At 38.3% G+C, this 20128-nt stretch overlaps 1 protein-coding gene across 1 annotated transcript; it reads left to right on the top strand.

Moving 5' to 3' along the window:
- Window positions 1–17845: 17845 nt before the first annotated feature.
- LOC131617423 (UDP-glycosyltransferase 87A1-like) lies at window positions 17846–19785 on the top strand. Its single transcript, XM_058888712.1, has 2 exons — window positions 17846–18495; window positions 18652–19785. The coding sequence occupies exons 1-2, from the start codon at window positions 18003–18005 to the stop codon at window positions 19533–19535; spliced, it is 1377 nt and encodes a 458-aa protein (XP_058744695.1). The 5' UTR covers window positions 17846–18002; the 3' UTR covers window positions 19536–19785.
- Window positions 19786–20128: the final 343 nt, after the last annotated feature.

Below are 20128 nucleotides of genomic sequence, written 5' to 3' on the forward strand. Positions count from 1 at the left end.
TCACACCACCAACCAACCGTTTCCCAATTCGCAGAATTACAGCTGCTTAACGAGAAGAACGAAGAGCTAAGGGATTATGTTTTACTTGCGATGAAAAATTCATTCCAGGCCACCGTTGTGCTTCTCGAAAATTCCTCTTACTTATGGTGGACGAGGACAGTCCTCTTGAGAATTTTGAGACTATAGATCTTAATGAAATAGTTGAAGATGACCCCAATACTGAAGAAACCTACTTTCAACTCTCTCCCCAAGCAGTTAGTGGGCATTTTTCCCCAAAAACCTTGAAATTCAAAGGCATATTAGATGGCCTATATGTCACCGTCTTAATTGATACAGGCAGTGCCCACAACATTCTCCAACCCCGTATTGCACACCATCTCAAAATACCCACCAAACCTATCCCTAATTTTTCTATTATGGTTGGAAATGGATCCCAATTAAATTGCTCCGGTTTATGTCCCTAAGTACCCATCACGCTTCAAAACCACCTATTTTACATTCCTTTCTATTTATTTCCTATTGACGGAGCAGATGTTCTTTTAGGAATGGAATGGTTGCGCACTCTAGGACCTCTCTTTGTTGATTTCTCAATTCCAAAAATCTCTTTCACACATAACGAGAAAGAGGTTACAAATACCGGTGACCCAAAAACAAGCCCAACCCAATTTACCTACAACCAACTCTGCCACCTACTTCACACTGATTCTATTGCCTCCATGCACCTCTTACTATACCAACCAACCGAAACTCCACCTCCAAACCCCAAAACCCAATCCACTTATGAAACTGTCTCTCTCACACAAATCTTACCTTCCAAAATAAATTTTGTCTTACAGTCCCATTTTGTTGTTTTCAACCTCCTAAAGGCCTCCCACCATCTCGCCCTCATGACCATCACACCCCCCTTGAACCCAACACCTCCATAGTTAACGTTAAGCTTTATCGTTATCCCCATTCCCAAAAGGAAGCAATGACTACTATAATTAATAATATGCTTAAGGAGGGAATCATAAAAGCTAGCAACAACCCTTATTCATCCCCTATTTTACTTGTGCAAAAAAAAAGATGGGATTTGTGATAAGTGTCAAAATGTCGATATTTTGAGTATATATTTGTGGCACTTATCGATTCTATTCTTATGATTTTTGTAATAAAATCCTAACTTTTGTGTAAATATGTGCATACTTGTGTTTTTGATTCATTTTTATACCAATTAATAGTTTTCCATTCATTTTATAGGTATTCATGCATCTTGGGAGCATTGAGTAATAAAGACCAAAGGTTAAGCTTCAAGAATGCAAATTCTACCAATTCATCAAAGAATAAGGCTCAAAATAAGGATGATAAAAATTATCATTTTGGTTTCCATTCATTCATTATTGGATAGAGCATTGAATAAGCTTTCCAACGCTTCAAACCGGGCGCAATTCGGAGTTACGGTTCTCAACTTATGGCGAAAACAAGATTTCACTTTTGCTGTCATCCGCTAAGCGGAGGGGGTCTGCTGAGCGGAGCTCCAGCGGAGCAAATTAGAGGCTGGATGCAATTTTGAGTGCGCTGAGCGGACCTGCGCAGAATTTTCTTTATATTTCTTCATTTGAGACATTTTAGGGTTATGGTTTTGGGAAAGTTTTAGTCCCAACTCCATCATTTTCATTCTTAGACCAAAATTAGCTTAGAAAACAACTTCAGAGGTTGCATACAGATGATCGGGGGTGGATTGAGCGTCGAACGGAGCTGACAAACCGGGAGATTTTCGGTTCATTTCTCTTCTTCTTTGTGTATTTCTCTTTGGTTGGGTTTTGTTTGTATATTTACTTGAATCTTATGTATATTTACCGATTATAATGTTATGTTTAACTTGCTTTACAAATATGTGTTGATATTATCCTAGATTTTTTCTCTATGCTGGGGATTAGGGGTGCTTTAGAGATAAAATTCTTGAATCCTTATCTAAGATGATAATCTGTTGGTTCTGAACTCTAGAGATAGATTTAGAGCTAGCATTCACTGTGGGTATCTGTACTTAATGCTTTCGTGTTTGAGCGGCGCGCGAGAGATCGCCGACGCGAGAACATGGATGTTCTCGTGACTTCGCGTTAGAGATAACCTTAGTTGTGAGATGATCTCGTTTGTGCTCCAGAGATGGACGCTTATGTGAGAGATGCGTGATGACATAGATGAGTATCGTAGGTTGAGTATAACGAGTTGGTAAGTGTATGTTTCTGAAGAGTGAATATATTTACATTCCTGATAAGTTATTTCTCTTCTAAGAATCTGTTTATTCTTTTCCTGTCTATATCTTTGTTTACTTTTTGCTCATTCAATCCAAAGTTCGAAACCGTATAAACTGTTGAATGGAATCTCTCCATCTCTGAGGACGATAATTCCCGGATCAATATTTCCAAATCTTTTTTGTTGCTTGCCCTATACTGCATTCAACAATTTGGCATTTTTGTGTTGATTATCGCGTCATCAATGCCATTACCATCCGTGACAGGCTCCCTATACCAACCATTGATGAACTCTTTGATGAGTTAGGTTCGGCGTCTTTGTTTACAAAGATTGACTTAAGGTCAGGCTACCATCAAATTAGAGTTACACCAGAAGACACTCATAAGATTACATTTAGAACCTTTGATGGGCACTACGAGTTTTTGGTTATGCCTTTTGGCTTAAGTAATGCTCCTAGTTCTTTTCAATCGGCAATGAATGATCTTTTACGCCCTTATCTACGATGGTTCGTTTTAGTTTTCTTTGATGACATTCTTATTTATAGCCGTTGTTTAGCTGTTCATGTGCATCATTTGAATATGAATTTAAACTTACTCTCTTCTAACCAATTTTTTACTAAGTTGTCAAAATGCGTGTTTGCTGTTTCAAGTTTTGATTATTTAGGACATATTATCTCAGTTAATGGCATAACCCTAGATCCATCTAAAATTCAAGCAATTTTGGATTGGCCAACGCCACGTTCACTCACGACTCTCAGGGTTTTTTAGGCCTCACCGACTTTTATCAATGTTTTGTTCGTCATTACGCCTTTCACGCTGCTCCGCTCACCGATTTATTGTGTTTCACTAAGTTTACAAGGAGTATAACAGCGGATACAACTTTTACAACTTTAAAAAAGAAAATGACGGAAACTCTTATGTTAACTTTGCCAGATTTCTCAAAGATCTTCACCTTGGAAACTGATGCTTCTGCTGTGGCCATTGGTGCAGTCCTTTCCCAAGATAATCATCCCTTAGCCTTCTTCAGCAAAAAATGTGCAGTTGTATGCAAACTTTGTACGTCTATGTTCGAGAGATGTACGCCATTACAGAAGCTGTAAAAAAATGGCGTCAGTATCTGATTAGAAGACATTTCCACATCTTTACTGATCAAAAGAGTTTAAAAAACTTTCTTATCAAAACTATACAAACTCCAGAATGTTAGACGCTGGCCTAAGGATCTAGAGGGGGTGAATAGATCTCTCACAGTTTTTCGGAATTAATTGAACTTTAAGCGAAAGCGGTTCTGAATCGACTCGCGTCTATTGCGGACCACTATTGAAACGATTGTATATGTGTTAAAACCACAAAACAGCTTGGGATAAACGATAAGAGAATACCCTATAGAATCAATACGTCGCTCTAATGAAAATCGATTAACTTCTTATATGATGAACGATGTTTGCAATGCAGTAATAGTGAAAGAAGCAAAAACACAAACACTTGGTGATAATGATCAAATTGATGGTGATTCAATGTGTGATGGATTGTGATGTTTATATAAGTTCTTAATTCACAATTTTAACACTCGAATCGTTGATCAATTTGCTATTATAACCAAATATGAACAGAACGTAAATGAAAAGGTAAAAGCGACAAGAACACGATATTTGTTTAGGCAGTTCGTCGATCGTCCTCGCTACGACTACGTCTGCCCCCAATTCCAAACTGAAATTGGGAAATCTTTCATTAATGTTGAAAGCGGTTTATACAAAGAAGATAACAAAGCGATAAACAATAAACCAAATTTGTCGATCCTTTGAATCTTCTTTCCCCTTAATCTTGAGCCAGATCAAGGTCTTCCAAGAGCTTCACTTTGATCCCTTTCTACAGTGTCTTGAATTGCTTGAACACTTGTTCTTCAATCTTCACACTCAGCTGGATCCTTGATGAAGCCTCTTGATAAAAACCCCCAAAATTCACCAATCTTGGAGGACAAAACCCTCAGATTTTATTCACCAAAAACCCCACAAATCTTCACCCACTAGGAATCTTCAATTCCGTTCCATGGACGTTATCGTACTCGATCACTAACCCTCAACGCAAAAATGATTATGTGTAATTGTGTTGGAGATGATGAAGAACGAATATGAGAAGACTTTGTGTATCTTTCAGTTGTTGGTGTTGAAAAACTGCAATAATGAACCTTGGACAATATATATGAGAGCTAATCAGTTGGAGCAAAGAAAACCAGAAATTTTTGCATTCTTGATCAGGTAGGTCGACCTCTTGTGGTGCTTAGGTCGACCTAACAGAGCTGCATGTTCTTTTGAATAACATTTGTTCCCAGTTAGGTCGACCTGTTAAAGAAGTAGGTCGACCAGAATCCACTTTAGATATGTTTTGGGGACCTTTCCTCAGTTTAGGTCGACCTAGTTGTTGTGTAGGTCGACCTGGCAGAATGATGTGTAAATTTCTCTACTTTAGGTCGACCTGGGTTGGGAGTAGGTCGACCTGACTGCTGTTTTTCTGAGTTCCCCTTGTTTTACTTGTATTGAGTCGACCTGTATGCATAGTAGGTCGACCTGCTCTGTCATGAGTGACCAATGCTTGCTTTTCTTTGAGTTCTTCTGCTTGAGCCTTGTTGCTTGTATGCTTGTGGAGTTTGCCATGAGTCAAAAACATCTTGGTGAGTGTGATCTTGTATTCACATACTCCCCCTTTTTGATGATGGCAAACCGGTAGTAGAAGCTTTGGCAATAAGTTGTAAAATCTCCCCTGGACTTGTATGCGTAAGCTTAAGTGGCTGCATACTGAGCTCCCCCGTACACTCAGCTGAGCTCCCCCGTACACTCAGCATCTATCTCCCCCTTTGACAACATCAAAAGAGATACAACAAAATAGAAAAGAAGAGTAACGAGAGAAACATAGATAAAACGCTAGCATTCATAGTATAATAGATAAAAGGTAGATATTTATAACATAAGAACCAAGCAGCTATGAAAGTACATTGCAACAGACATAATATTAAAAAAAAAACTAAGTATTTAGAGCAGGTAGCAAATGATCATAATAATAGAGAAATGAAATGCAATGAAATGATGTAATGAGAATGCATCCTAACGCCTGCCCCTTCTTCCTCGTCCTCTTTGAAATGTATGAGGGCGATCTTCTTCAACTTGTTCCAACAGATCCAGCACAGATATGTTGAGAGTGTTGAAGCTTTGGCTTATGTTGGCATGACGATTCAGAGCAGTTTCTTCAAACTGATTCTGTCTTAGAGTCGAGTTGGATGCAAACGTCTCAAAATCGCTTTTGTGGTCTTGAACCAAGTTGTACAACGAGTGATATTGTCGTTGTTGTTCGTCATAGCGATCTTGTTGGAGCTGTTGCATTTGTTGGAATTGGAGCTGCTGTGTGTCGAAGTGTTGTTGTTGTAGGAGCTGCATATTCTCTAACATTGATATGATGTTGGTTTGATACGGCGGAGGTGGAGCTGTATATCCCCAAGGGATATCCTCTTGTTGTGGAGGAACATATCTTCAATTTGCATCCGTATCTTGTGCAACATCTTCCATATGGTGATCATCATCATTTGCATTGTCTTGATCAAATCCTTCTTCTTCATTACCTGCAATGTTTCCAAACTCCGTGGGATCATCATAATTGTAAATAACCTTCCCGGTTCCCTTTTGAAGGAGATAGTAGGTTTTCCTAACTGGATTCCAATGGTATCCCATAAGGGTCAAGGTTGTTTGTGAGAATTCGTGAGATTGTTTTGTGCTGATGTAGTGCAAGTGATCAAGCCTCATGCCGAAATGATTGGCAATTGTTTGAATTATTGATCCATAACACAGGGCGGTAGTTTTCTGTTGGACTTCATGAAACTTAGCAGCTAGAAAGTGAGGCCAATGTATACGCGTTCTGTTTTGCAGCAGATACATGAGCACAACTTCATTCCTTTCAATTCTTGAGTACCCCCCTGCTCTTGGTCGAATGATTCTTGAGATGACCCAATTTAGGAGCCTAGGATCTCGCTTCAGGTGACCGACTGTTATTGTTTCATTTGGTTTGTCAAAGACGGAAGGGTCTTTGAGGATAGATTTCATGTAGGCCACATGGTCATAGTTTCCCGGTACATCCCCGTCTTCCATACGGAATTCATCACCTACAATTTTGAGACCAAAGATGCTAATCCAAGCCCGTTTGTCAACAACATGCGACCTAGAGCCCATTTTGAATCAGAAATTACAACCATCCCCTTTTGTAAATCCTGCATAGAAAGCCCTGACAGTATTTTCACAGTACGGAGTATCACATTGCACTAAGGGATGAATATTTTGATGTTTAATCAGATCAGCGACATCGGGGATATGCATATTTTTGACAAGATTTGGATCATAGGTATATTGCTTAACAATTTTTCGTTTCATCTGCCACTTCTCAAAATTTTCCCTACAGTCAGGATGAACAAGAGCACTTACCGGTTGAGAAGATGAACTAGCAGCAACTTCCTTTCCCTTTCGTGATTTTGGAGGCATGTTTGTTGAGTAGGAGAGTGAGAAGGAAGATTTGTGACAGATTTTGTGCTTGAGGAATTAGGGTTGGCCGTACAAATGGGATGCAAAGGAGCAAAAGAGGTAAAAGTGATGATTATGTATGAGGGGGAATGGGTCGGGTCGACCAACAGGCCCAATTTGGGAAAACTTGATAGTAGTAGGTCGACCTAATTTAGGGCTGGGTCGACCTAACAGACAAGCCTTTAAAAAAAATGCAGATTAGGTCGACCTAAAGGAAGGGTAGGTCGACGTAACTGGGCATTTTAGTTTGTATGTTGAAAAATGGCTTGTGTATGTCGACTCAGAGGCAGATTAGGTCGACCTAAATTCCCAAAATTTGTGAAAATGCTCTATATGAGATGTGTTTATGTCTAGTTACTTGTTTGTATGTTTAGAATATGATATGCTATGATTAAAGATGAAACACATACATGAACAAGAGAGATATATGTATGAAGTCACTATAAGCATGATAATTGATAGCATATTATAGCATCAATGATATTTTTGGAAGTGAACAACAACCATGTTACCGTCTTCTCAGTATGTAGGTGTCACCGTTTAGTGGAAGCCTTTAGTCAATGTGGAATGATGCCTGTCTTGATGATGAACTACCTTTACACTAAGAGAAAAGTTAGCTTGAGAGAGATCAATATATATATATATATATATATATATATATATATATATATATATAAAATAATGGAATAACTTTAAGAGAAACAAACGTAATTAGCCCAAATTAGAGATATCGAGTATCCTTAATTCCCTACGAATATTGAAGTATTGCTCCGTTGCTAGAGGTTTGGTGAAGATGTCAGCTAGTTGTTTCTTGCTCTCTACATGTTCAAATATGACGTCTCCTTTCTCTACATGATCTCTTAGGAAGTGATGCCTTATTTCAATATGCTTGGTTCGTGAGTGTAAGACAGGATTCTTACTCAAGTTTATGGCACTTGTGTTGTCGCACATGATAGGTATATGATCAAGCTTAATGCCAAAGTCAATAAGTTGTTGCTTGAGCCATAATATCTGCGCACAGCAGCTTCCGGCAGCTACATATTCTGCCTCAGCAGTAGATAATGCCACCGATACTTGTTTCTTGCTATGCCAACTTATCAATGAATTTGAGAATAGATGACATGTTCCACTGGTGCTCTTTCTATCAGATTTGCAGCCAGCAAAATCTGAGTCGGAGAATCCTATCAAATAACAATCATTTCCCTTCGGATACCATAGGCCATATGTAGGAGTACCACGTAGATATCGCAGAATTCTTTTGACAGCTTTTAAGTGAGATTCCTTTGGACAAGATTGATATCTTGCACACATACACACACTAAACATGATATCTGGTCTTGAGTCAGTAAGGTACAATAGTGAACCTATCATGCCTCGGTACAATTTCACATCAACCTCTTTACCTTTCTCATCTTTGTCTAGGTTGGTATTTGTTGCCATGGGTGTGTCAATCTCCTTCGCTTCACTCATTCCAAATCTCTTGAGCAGCTCTGTACAGTATTTAGTTTGACTTACAAACGTTTCATGACTGAGTTGCTTGATTTGTAGACCAAGGAAGAAGTTTAGCTCACCCATGAGACTCATCTCAAATTCACTCTGCATCAGCTTAGAAAAATCTTTGACAAGTTTTGCATTAGTTGACCCAAATATAATATCATCCACATAAACTTGGACTAAGAGTACATCTTTATCTTTTCTTTTAATAAAGAGCGTAGTGTCAACTTTACCCCTAGAGTATCCTTGGCTAAGAAGAAATTTGCTCAAACGTTCGTACCAAGCCCGAGGGGCTTGTTTAAGACCGTATAGAGCACGTTTCAGCTTATATACATGAGTTGGATACATGTAATTCTCAAAGCCGGGTGGCTGAGCAACATAGACTTCTTCATTTATATAGCCATTTAGAAAGGCACTTTTAACATCCATTTGGAATAGTTTGAAGTCTTTAGAACAAGCATAGGCAAGTAAGAGGCGAATAGCTTCGAGACGTGCTACAGGAGCATATGTCTCTTCATAATCAATACCTTCCTCTTGATTGTAACCTTGGGCAACTAATCTAGCTTTGTTTCTAGTAATAACGCCGTTTTCATCAAGTTTGTTACGAAAAACCCATCTAGTACCTATTACTTGATGATCTCCCGGATGAGGAACTAAGTCCCAAACATCATTCCGTTTAAATTGGTTTAATTCTTCTTGCATGGCCATTAGCCAATGCTCATCAAGTAATGCGTCCTTAGCGTTTTTCGGCTCAACTTGTGAAACGAAAGCAAAATGATGACAGAAGTTACTTATCTTTGAGCGTGTTGTAACGCCCTTTGAGATGTCTCCTATTATGTTGTCAATTGGATGATCTTTCACATTTGTCCAGGCCTTAGGAAGTTCTTCATTGTTTGAGATACTCTCCTTTTCATTTTCATCGTGAGACTCATCCTTCTCTTTCTCAGCATCTTTCTTTACAATATTTTCATTCTCGTCTTCCTTATCTTTGACAATGTCTTCAGTGGATGGGCCCGCACCATTAAACGAAAGACCTTTCTCGACATATTTTGTATAAGATTCATCAAAAGATACGTGTACTGACTCTTCTACTATAAGTAATCTTTTATTATATACCCGATATGCTTTGCTAGATTGTGAGTAACCAAGGAAAATGCCCTCATCAGCTTTAGCATCGAATTTACCAAGATTATCCTTACCATTGTTCAAAACAAAACACTTGCAACCGAATACATGGAGATGAGATACATTCGGTTTTCTACCTTTTAGTAATTCATAGGGAGTTTTGTTCAGTATAGGACGTATTATTATCCTATTCAAGACATAACATGCGGTGCTAATCGCGTCAGCCCAGAAATACTTAGGTAGACTACCCTCATTTAGCATTGTTCTTGCCAACTCCTCTAGAACTCGATTTTTACGTTCAACCACCCCATTTTGTTGTGGTGTTCTAGGAGCTGAAAAGTTATGCTCAATTCCATGTTTATCACAGTATTTTTCAAAAAGATAGTTTTCAAACTCTCCACCGTGATCACTTCGAATTGCAACTATTTTGGAGTTCATTTTATTTTGACATATTCTTGCAAATTGTGTGAAAGCTGGAAAAGTTTGATCCTTACTAGGTAGAAAGATTATCCAACAAAATCTAGAGTAATCATCAACAATGACAAAACTATAGATGTTTCCACCTATGCTTTTAGTCCTTGAAGGGCCAAAGAGATCCATGTGATGTAGTTCAAGAGGGCGTGATGTTGAAACCACGTTTTTTGATTTAAAAGAGATTTTTGTTTGCTTTCCCTTTTGACAAGCATCACATAGATGATCTTTTGAAAACTTCATTTTAGGTAAGCCGATTACTAAATCTTTTGTGACAACTTTATTAAGTAAGTCAAAATTTATGTGGGCGAGACGTCTATGCCAAAGCCATGAGTCTTCACCTAAAGCAATTAGACACTTGGTACGAGACTTAGATACCTCATCCAAGTTTAGCATATAGATGTTGTTTACTCTTAAGCCATTAAACATAATGTCTCTTTTCTTAGTATGTTCTATTGTGCAGCCAGAATTTGTAAACATTACTTTAAAATCTTTGTCGCACAATTGACTTATACTTAAAAGATTATGCTTAAGGCCTTCTACTAGCAGTACATCAGTTATATTTGTGGTAGAAGGGTTACCTACACTTCCTTTACCAATTATGGCTCCCCGATTGTTATCTCCATAGGTGACATACCCCTTTTTCTTTGCGTGAAACTCAACGAAAAGAGATATGTCTCCCGTCATGTGTCTTGAACATCCGCTATCAAGGAACCACAACCTTTCGGCAATGTCAAGACACTTTTCCTGCAAAATTAATTTAGAGAGGGAGGTCCCCAATTTTCATTGGGTCCTTGGTAGTGAGTACATAATTTGTTGCACTTGGGCAACCATTGAAATACTCCTTTAGGAACTAAAATCTTCCTAAATTTGCATTTTTCAATGGTATGACCCTTTTTGCAACAATAATGACAGGTAATATGATGAGAATATGCTGTTTTGCTAGTTGATACTTTTGGTACAAAAGTGTATTTACTATATAAAGGAGTATACGATCTTTTGAACTTATTTGGATCAACCGCAAAAGTCACTTTTGGTTGTAGAGCCTTGTCTAATTTGGCTTTTAGATCTCTTACTTCTTTTTGCCAAATGTGACATGTCTCACAACCAAACCATGATGTAGGATCTATTTCAACTTTATCCTTTTGAACATCTAGCATAGATTGTTTTAAAGCTTCCATATCCTTTTCGGTTTTCTCAACTTTTGATTCAAGATATGAAAAGATTTTCTTATTTGAGGCCAAAAGTTTGAAAGCTTCAATTGCATCTCTATGTAATTCTTCAAAAGCAAGTTTTAGTTGAGAGTGAGATACCTTATCTATGAGTTCAGGTTTAAGATGACTTACAGCTTTCTTTTTCTTGTGTTGATGAGCCATAAGGCATAAGTTTGCTGATTCTTCTTCATCGCTTGATGAGCTTTCACTAGATGAATCACTTTCCCATGCTATGTAGGCTCTTTTAGATTTGTTGTGACCTTTGCTTTGGTTCTTCTCTTTTTCCTTCTTAAGGTATGGACAATCCGGTTTGTAGTGACCGACTTTCCCACAATTAAAGCAAGGGCCTTTGATTTTTCCTTTGTTGTTGTCATCTTGTTTGAACTTGTTTGATTGCTTTCTATAGTTGATCAAGCCTTTGTCAGAATGCTTTGCTCCATTTTTCTTTAGATATTTGTTGTATCTTCGCACAAACAGTCCCATTTCCTCATCATCGGAGTCTTCGTCATCACTTGTATCATTATCCTCTAGCTCTTGTCTTGAGGTCTTGGAGCTTGAAGCCTTTAGAGCTATTGACTTCTTCTCTACCTCTTTCTCCATGTTCTTCTCTTTCTTTGCCCTTTTCTCATGCATGTCAAGGCATTTAAGGTGTTGTTCATGTTCCTCTAGTTTACCAAAGAGAGTGGTAATGTCTAAGGTGTTTAGATCATTTGCTTCCTTTATTGTTGTAACCTTGGGTTGTCATTCCCTGTTCAAACATCTTAAGATTTTGTTAGTAGCAACTGCATTGGAAACAGGTCTATCAAGAGAATTTAAACGATTTTTCAAGTGAACGAATCTCTTCTGCATGTTTTCGATGGATTCACCATCTTCCATGTGGAAGAGTTCGAATTCTTGAGTTAGCATATTGATTCTAGCTAGTTTGACATCATCTGTTCCCTCGTGGGCAACTTGCAATGTGTCCCACATAGCTTTAGCGGATCTACAATGGGAAACGCGGTAGTATTCATCAACTCCTAGAGCTGAGATTAGAATGTTTCTCGCTTTCCAATCGTATCCATATCTCTTTTCATCTTCAGCATCCCAAGTATTTTCTGGTTTTGGAACAACTGCACCAGCTGCATTTGTCATGGTGATCTGAAAGGGACCATTGACAATAGCTGTCCAGATGTTCCTATCAATTGCATTGATGTGGACACACATACAATCCTTCCAATAGCCATAGTTTTCACCGTTGAAAACTGGAGCTCTATTGTGAGCCCCTTTAGGTCCGGAAGCCATCTTTCCAATAAGTGTTTCACGTAGCACGGAATAAACCAGAGCTCTTGATGCCACTTGTTAGACGCTGGCCTAAGGATCTAGAGGGGGTGAATAGATCTCTCACAGTTTTTCGGAATTAATTGAACTTTAAGCGAAAGCGGTTCTGAATCGACTCGCGTCTATTCCGGACCACTATTGAAACGATTGTATATGTGTTAAAACCACAAAACAACTTGGGATAAACGATAAGAGAATACCCTATAGAATCAATACGTCGCTCTAATGAAAATCGATTAACTTTTTATATGATGAACGATGTTTGCAATGCAGTAATAGTGAAAGAAGCAAAAACACAAATACTTGGTGATAATGATCAAATTGATGGTGATTCAATGTGTGATGGATTGTGATGTTTATATAAGTTCTTAATTCACAATTTTAACACTCGAATCGTTGATCAATTTGCTATTATAACCAAATATGAACAGAACGTAAATGAAAAGGTAAAAGCGACAAGAACACGATATTTGTTTAGGCAGTTCGTCGATCGTCCTCGCTACGACTACGTCTGCCCCCAATTCCAAACTGAAATTGGGAAATCTTTCATTAATGTTGAAAGCGGTTTATACAAAGAAGATAACAAAGCGATAAACAATAAACCAAATTTGTCGATCCTTTGAATCTTCTTTCCCCTTAATCTTGAGCCAGATCAAGGTCTTCCAAGAGCTTCACTTTGATCCCTTTCTACAGTGTCTTGAATTGCTTGAACACTTGTTCTTCAATCTTCACACTCAGCTGGATCCTTGATGAAGCCTCTTGATAAAAACCCCCAAAATTCACCAATCTTGGAGGACAAAACCCTCAGATTTTATTCACCAAAAACCCCACAAATCTTCACCCACTAGGAATCTTCAATTCCGTTCCATGGACGTTATCGTACTCGATCACTAACCCTCAACGCAAAAATGATTATGTGTAATTGTGTTGGAGATGATGAAGAACGAATATGAGAAGACTTTGTGTATCTTTCAGTTGTTGGTGTTGAAAAACTGCAATAATGAACCTTGGACAATATATATGAGAGCTAATCAGTTGGAGCAAAGAAAACCAGAAATTTTTGCATTCTTGATCAGGTAGGTCGACCTCTTGTGGTGCTTAGGTCGACCTAACAGAGCTGCATGTTCTTTTGAATAACATTTGTTCCCAGTTAGGTCGACCTGTTAAAGAAGTAGGTCGACCAGAATCCACTTTAGATATGTTTTGGGGACCTTTCCTCAGTTTAGGTCGACCTAGTTGTTGTGTAGGTCGACCTGGCAGAATGATGTGTAAATTTCTCTACTTTAGGTCGACCTGGGTTGGGAGTAGGTCGACCTGACTGCTGTTTTTCTGAGTTCCCCTTGTTTTACTTGTATTGAGTCGACCTGTATGCATAGTAGGTCGACCTGCTCTGTCATGAGTGACCAATGCTTGCTTTTCTTTGAGTTCTTCTGCTTGAGCCTTGTTGCTTGTATGCTTGTGGAGTTTGCCATGAGTCAAAAACATCTTGGTGAGTGTGATCTTGTATTCACATACTCCCCCTTTTTGATGATGGCAAACCGGTAGTAGAAGCTTTGGCAATAAGTGGTAAAATCTCCCCTGGACTTGTATGCGTAAGCTTAAGTGGCTGCATACTGAGCTCCCCCGTACACTCAGCTGAGCTCCCCCGTACACTCAGCATCTATCTCCCCCTTTGACAACATCAAAAGAGATACAACAAAATAGAAAAGAAGAGTAACGAGAGAAACATAGATAAAACGCTAGCATTCATAGTATAATAGATAAAAGGTAGATATTTATAACATAAGAACCAAGCAGCTATGAAAGTACATTGCAACAGACATAATATTAAAAAAAAAACTAAGTATTTAGAGCAGGTAGCAAATGATCATAATAATAGAGAAATGAAATGCAATGAAATGATGTAATGAGAATGCATCCTAACGCCTGCCCCTTCTTCCTCGTCCTCTTTGAAATGTATGAGGGCGATCTTCTTCAACTTGTTCCAACAGATCCAGCACAGATATGTTGAGAGTGTTGAAGCTTTGGCTTATGTTGGCATGACGATTCAGAGCAGTTTCTTCAAACTGATTCTGTCTTAGAGTCGAGTTGGATGCAAACGTCTCAAAATCGCTTTTGTGGTCTTGAACCAAGTTGTACAACGAGTGATATTGTCGTTGTTGTTCGTCATAGCGATCTTGTTGGAGCTGTTGCATTTGTTGGAATTGGAGCTGCTGTGTGTCGAAGTGCTGTTGTTGTAGGAGCTGCATATTCTCTAACATTGATATGATGTTGGTTTGATACGGCGGAGGTGGAGCTGTATATCCCCAAGGGATATCCTCTTGTTGTGGAGGAACATATCTTCAATTTTCATCCGTATCTTGTGCAACATCTTCCATATGGTGATCATCATCATTTGCATTGTCTTGATCAAATCCTTCTTCTTCATTACCTGCAATGTTTCCAAACTCCGTGGGATCATCATAATTGTAAATAACCTTCCCGGTTCCCTTTTGAAGGAGATAGTAGGTTTTCCTAACTGGATTCCAATGGTATCCCATAAGGGTCAAGGTTGTTTGTGAGAATTCGTGAGATTGTTTTGTGCTGATGTAGTGCAAGTGATCAAGCCTCATGCCGAAATGATTGGCAATTGTTTGAATTATTGATCCATAACACAGGGCGGTAGTTTTCTGTTGGACTTCATGAAACTTAGCAGCTAGAAAGTGAGGCCAATGTATACGCGTTCTGTTTTGCAGCAGATACATGAGCACAACTTCATTCCTTTCAATTCTTGAGTACCCCCCTGCTCTTGGTCGAATGATTCTTGAGATGACCCAATTTAGGAGCCTAGGATCTCGCTTCAGGTGACCGACTGTTATTGTTTCATTTGGTTTGTCAAAGACGGAAGGGTCTTTGAGGATAGATTTCATGTAGGCCACATGGTCATAGTTTCCCGGTACATCCCCGTCTTCCATACGGAATTCATCACCTACAATTTTGAGACCAAAGATGCTAATCCAAGCCCGTTTGTCAACAACATGCGACCTAGAGCCCATTTTGAATCAGAAATTACAACCATCCCCTTTTGTAAATCCTGCATAGAAAGCCCTGACAGTATTTTCACAGTACGGAGTATCACATTGCACTAAGGGATGAATATTTTGATGTTTAATCAGATCAGCGACATCGGGGATATGCATATTTTTGACAAGATTTGGATCATAGGTATATTGCTTAACAATTTTTCGTTTCATCTGCCACTTCTCAAAATTTTCCCTACAGTCAGGATGAACAAGAGCACTTACCGGTTGAGAAGATGAACTAGCAGCAACTTCCTTTCCCTTTCGTGATTTTGGAGGCATGTTTGTTGAGTAGGAGAGTGAGAAGGAAGATTTGTGACAGATTTTGTGCTTGAGGAATTAGGGTTGGCCGTACAAATGGGATGCAAAGGAGCAAAAGAGGTAAAAGTGATGATTATGTATGAGGGGGAATGGGTCGGGTCATCCCCGTCTTCCATACGGAATTCAAAACCTTTATTCAGTGTTGTTTTGTCTACCAACAAAATAAGTACCTGCCAAAGAAGAAACAAGGATTACTATAAGCCCAAGAAATTCCAAAAAAAGTCTAGGATGAATTAACAATGGACTTTATCACTCATCTACCATCATCTTTCACCCACACCGTGATTTGGGTCATTTGTGATTGCTTAAGCAAGTTCGTACACTTTATTGCTTTACCTACACACTTCACTGCACCAGATCTTGCTACTAGATTCTTAACAGAAATCTGTCATCTTCATGGGATCCCATCTTATATTGTCTCAGATCGAGACCCTCTTTTCCTCAACACCTTCTGGAAAGAGCTTTTTAGACTCCAAGAAACGACCCTGAAACACAACACTGCTTACCACCCAGAGACAGACGGACAAACGGAGGTAGTGAACATAAGGATCTTCTGCAAACACTTTAGTTGACACACATTTAGTCAATAGGCATGAAATTTTAGACACGTTAAAGGAAAATCTTACAAGAAGTAGACAGTACATGATAGATCGGGCAAAAAAAGGGTTACATGTACCTTTGAAGTTGGAGATTAAGTTATGTTTCGCCTGGAACCTTATCGCCAGATCTCGCTACAAAAACGAGCATCTTATAAGCTATCACCACGATACTTTGGACCATTCAAGGTGTTACGACGAATAGGCGCGATCGCTTACGAGCTTGACCTCCCTCCTTCTTCAAAGATCCATTCAGTTGTTCATGTTTCTCAGCTACGTCGTTTAAGAGGCTCCGCTTCTTTTTCTGATAACATCACTTCTCCAGGTGACCTTGTACCTGAACAACAACAAACACATTTCATAAATACCCCAGACCAAGATCACTTGACGAACCCAGATCCTCTGAGTTCGAACGAAAAATAGTGATAATGATAACCCACAAACCTCCGCTCATCAGGCTGTTATTGAACCTCGCGTTGTTGTTAACCATCCACGGCTATCGGAAAATTATGAAGAGATAAGAGAAAAGGATAAGAACAAAATAAGCGTGGAGAAGGAAGTGCAGAAGGAAGTACAAAGTTGTAAGTGGTTTAAGTCTTCTGATTTTCTATATGATGTACTTAACCCAAGTGATAAGGTTTTGGAAAACATAATAGCGAGTTCCAAGGATACAGCTGTTTCCCACATGCATGATTCACCAACTTCAATTATTTCCATCCCACTGTTAGATCCTCAACGAATACATCTTAAGCCACCACAAAGGGACACGTCAATTACTAGCTGTCTCCCAATACCAGCCGTGGAATTTTCAAACCCTAATTCCCCAAGTTCCAACAGGCTTCCTCTTGATGACAACCTTGAGGCCAAGGTTCCTGTTGGGTCGGTGAGTAGTGATACAAGGCCCAAACGAAAAATCCAAAAGCCTCTTTAGATGAGGGACCACATTACTTATTAATTTATTAGTATTATTTCAGCAATTTTATGTTTTCCTCCAAGTGGCTCAGGCCCAATTTGTTTTAAGTAGTCTTTTAATATCTTAGACCCAATAGCCTCTTATCCTTCTAAACCAAATATTTATATTGTTGGCTGCTATTGCAATGGATAAACATATTCAAATCTTTCTTTATTTTATATAGTTTAAATTTTGGTGAATTCTTATCTACCCAACTCAAAAAGTTGGGTAAGATTACCTCCTGTGTAAAATGCCTTGAAAACAACAATTAATTGTAATATTTAATAAATAATTAATTGTGTTAAAATTAGATGGCATCATATAATTGGTTGAATGTACACTACCCAACTTTTTGTGATGGGTAGAGAAGTTGTCCCCTTAAATTTTATTTCTCTTGTCTAATGGTGAAATCCTAAGAGGTAGTAGCTGCATAATCTTAACCCTATCATCAATCCAAAACAAAACAACTTTTAAATACTCCTTCCTTCTCTAATTATAAACATATTTTCCATTTTATATATTGAATGAGAGTTTTACACGGAGTTTCTATCTTATGTTATAAGACTTTTATTTATCTTCTAGAGTGCTAGTGTTAGCATTAGATACAAAAATTGATTAATCCATCAACCACTCAACTCTCACCAACCCATTTCTCCGACAATGAGTTTCACCGGCGACAACAGCAAAGTGTGCCACGTTTTAGCCATGCCGTTTCCGGGAAGAGGACACATCAACCCCATGCTAAGCTTCTGTAAGATCCTAGCTTCACGAAAACCAAACGAAATTCTCATAACATTTGTAATAACCGAAGAGTGGCTCGGCTATATCGGCGCCGATCCAAAGCCGGAAGCCATCCGCTTCGTTACTATCCCCAACGTGATCCCATCGGAGCGCGGGAGAGCAGCAGATTTTCCCGGCTTCTATGAGGCCGTCATGACGAAGATGGAAGAGCCGTTTGAGCAGCTTCTTGATCAGCTAGTACCGCCGGTGGATGTAATAGTTGGCGACGTTGAGTTGCGGTGGCCTGTTGAGGTTGCTAACCGGAGGAATGTTCCGGTGGCTGCGTTTTGGACCATGTCGGCGTCGTTTTACTCTATGCTACATCACCTTGATGTCTTCTCACGTGACCAACACTTAACATTTGGTACATTTGGTAATTACTCATTTGTACATCTCTAATTTCAGTTCCAAATTTATTTAAAGAGAAAAAATATTTATTATTTCGTATAAATTTCTAGGACGTAAATTTCTAATTTTTGTGAGTGGAAATGATATAGTTACATGGTGATACTTTATTTGTATAATGAAGGTGAACAAACAGAGAACATTCCAGGAATTTCTTCACTTTATATGGAAGACCTTTTAACTGTTCTTCGCAAAACTGATGAACGCGCAATGCAGCTTGCATTGGAATGCATATCTGCTGCGTCCAAAGCAAATTATCTTCTGTTTACAACAATTCAAGAATTGGAGGCTGAAATAATTGATACCCTTAAACATATATTTCCCTTTCCTATTTATTCTATTGGTCCTGCAATACCTTATTTAGAACTAGAAGAAAAAACTTCGCGAAACACGGATCATAGCCATGATTATATAAAATGGCTAGATTCTCAGCCAGATGAATCGGTATTATACATTTCTTTAGGTAGTTTCCTTTCGGTATCCAATGCTCAAATGGATGAAATTGTTGAAGCGTTAAATAATACTGGAATTCGATACTTGTACGTTGCTCGTGGTGAAGCATCGCGATTAAAAGACAAGTGTGGAGATAAAGGGATGGTCATACCATGGTGTGATCAACTAAGAGTATTGTCACATTCTTCTATAGGTGGATTTTGGAGCCATTGTGGATGGAATTCAACTTTGGAAACAGTTTTTGCTGGAGTACCAATTTTGACATTTCCACTTTTCTTGGATCAGTTTCCTAATAGTAGTCAACTTGTTGATGAATGGAAAAATGGATGGAAGATAGAGGTATCACCATTGTCAGAGAATGAAGTGATTCTTGCAAAAGAAGATATAGAAGTGCTTGTTAAGAGGTTTATGGATCTTGAAAGTCAAGAGGGAAAGAAAATTAGAGATAGAGCAAGAGAACTTAAGGTTACGTGTCATAAAGCTATTGGTAAAGATGGATCTTCATATAAGAATCTCGACGCATTTTTCAATGACATTTCATTTGAAGGTCACTAATACTAAAGAAGTCTATATGATGTGCAAGTGTGAGAGTTGAAAATTCCATAGTATTGAGTTTGATTCCTTCCTACTATATATGATATATGATATATCCAAGGTTGCTAATGTGTTGAGTAGGTTTTGTTCAATTACACAAATAAGCAATGAATTAATGGAGTAATAAATATTGAAATTGAATGGAAGGATGTATTTAGATAAGTGTAACATTGTAAAATATCATAGAAATGTAATTGAAATGCTCTTTGATTGATAAATTTATACTTGTTCGTCCAGCAATTTGATCATGTAGTGTGCTAAATTATGTGCATTTACTTATTAATCATGAATATCAAGATATTAGAAAAGTAGGAAACACACTTGTGAAATATATTGACTCTAACTTAACTTTGTTTATATTAGAAAAGTAGGAGTTAGTTACCAATATTGTTGGTATTGATTAGGATATTGTTTTCTGTTATAGAATTTTCTTTTCATTGGATTGAATCCTTTTTATAAATATGAATCAACACTTCATATTTGCAATTCCTTCCCATCAACAAGAGTATTTATTATTCAATAAATTCTATTTATCCGGTCTTCTGATATGGTAT

Source organism: Vicia villosa, linkage group LG7 (assembly GCF_029867415.1).
Source record: "Vicia villosa cultivar HV-30 ecotype Madison, WI linkage group LG7, Vvil1.0, whole genome shotgun sequence".
In the NCBI taxonomy this organism is placed as follows: Eukaryota; Viridiplantae; Streptophyta; class Magnoliopsida; order Fabales; family Fabaceae; genus Vicia; species Vicia villosa.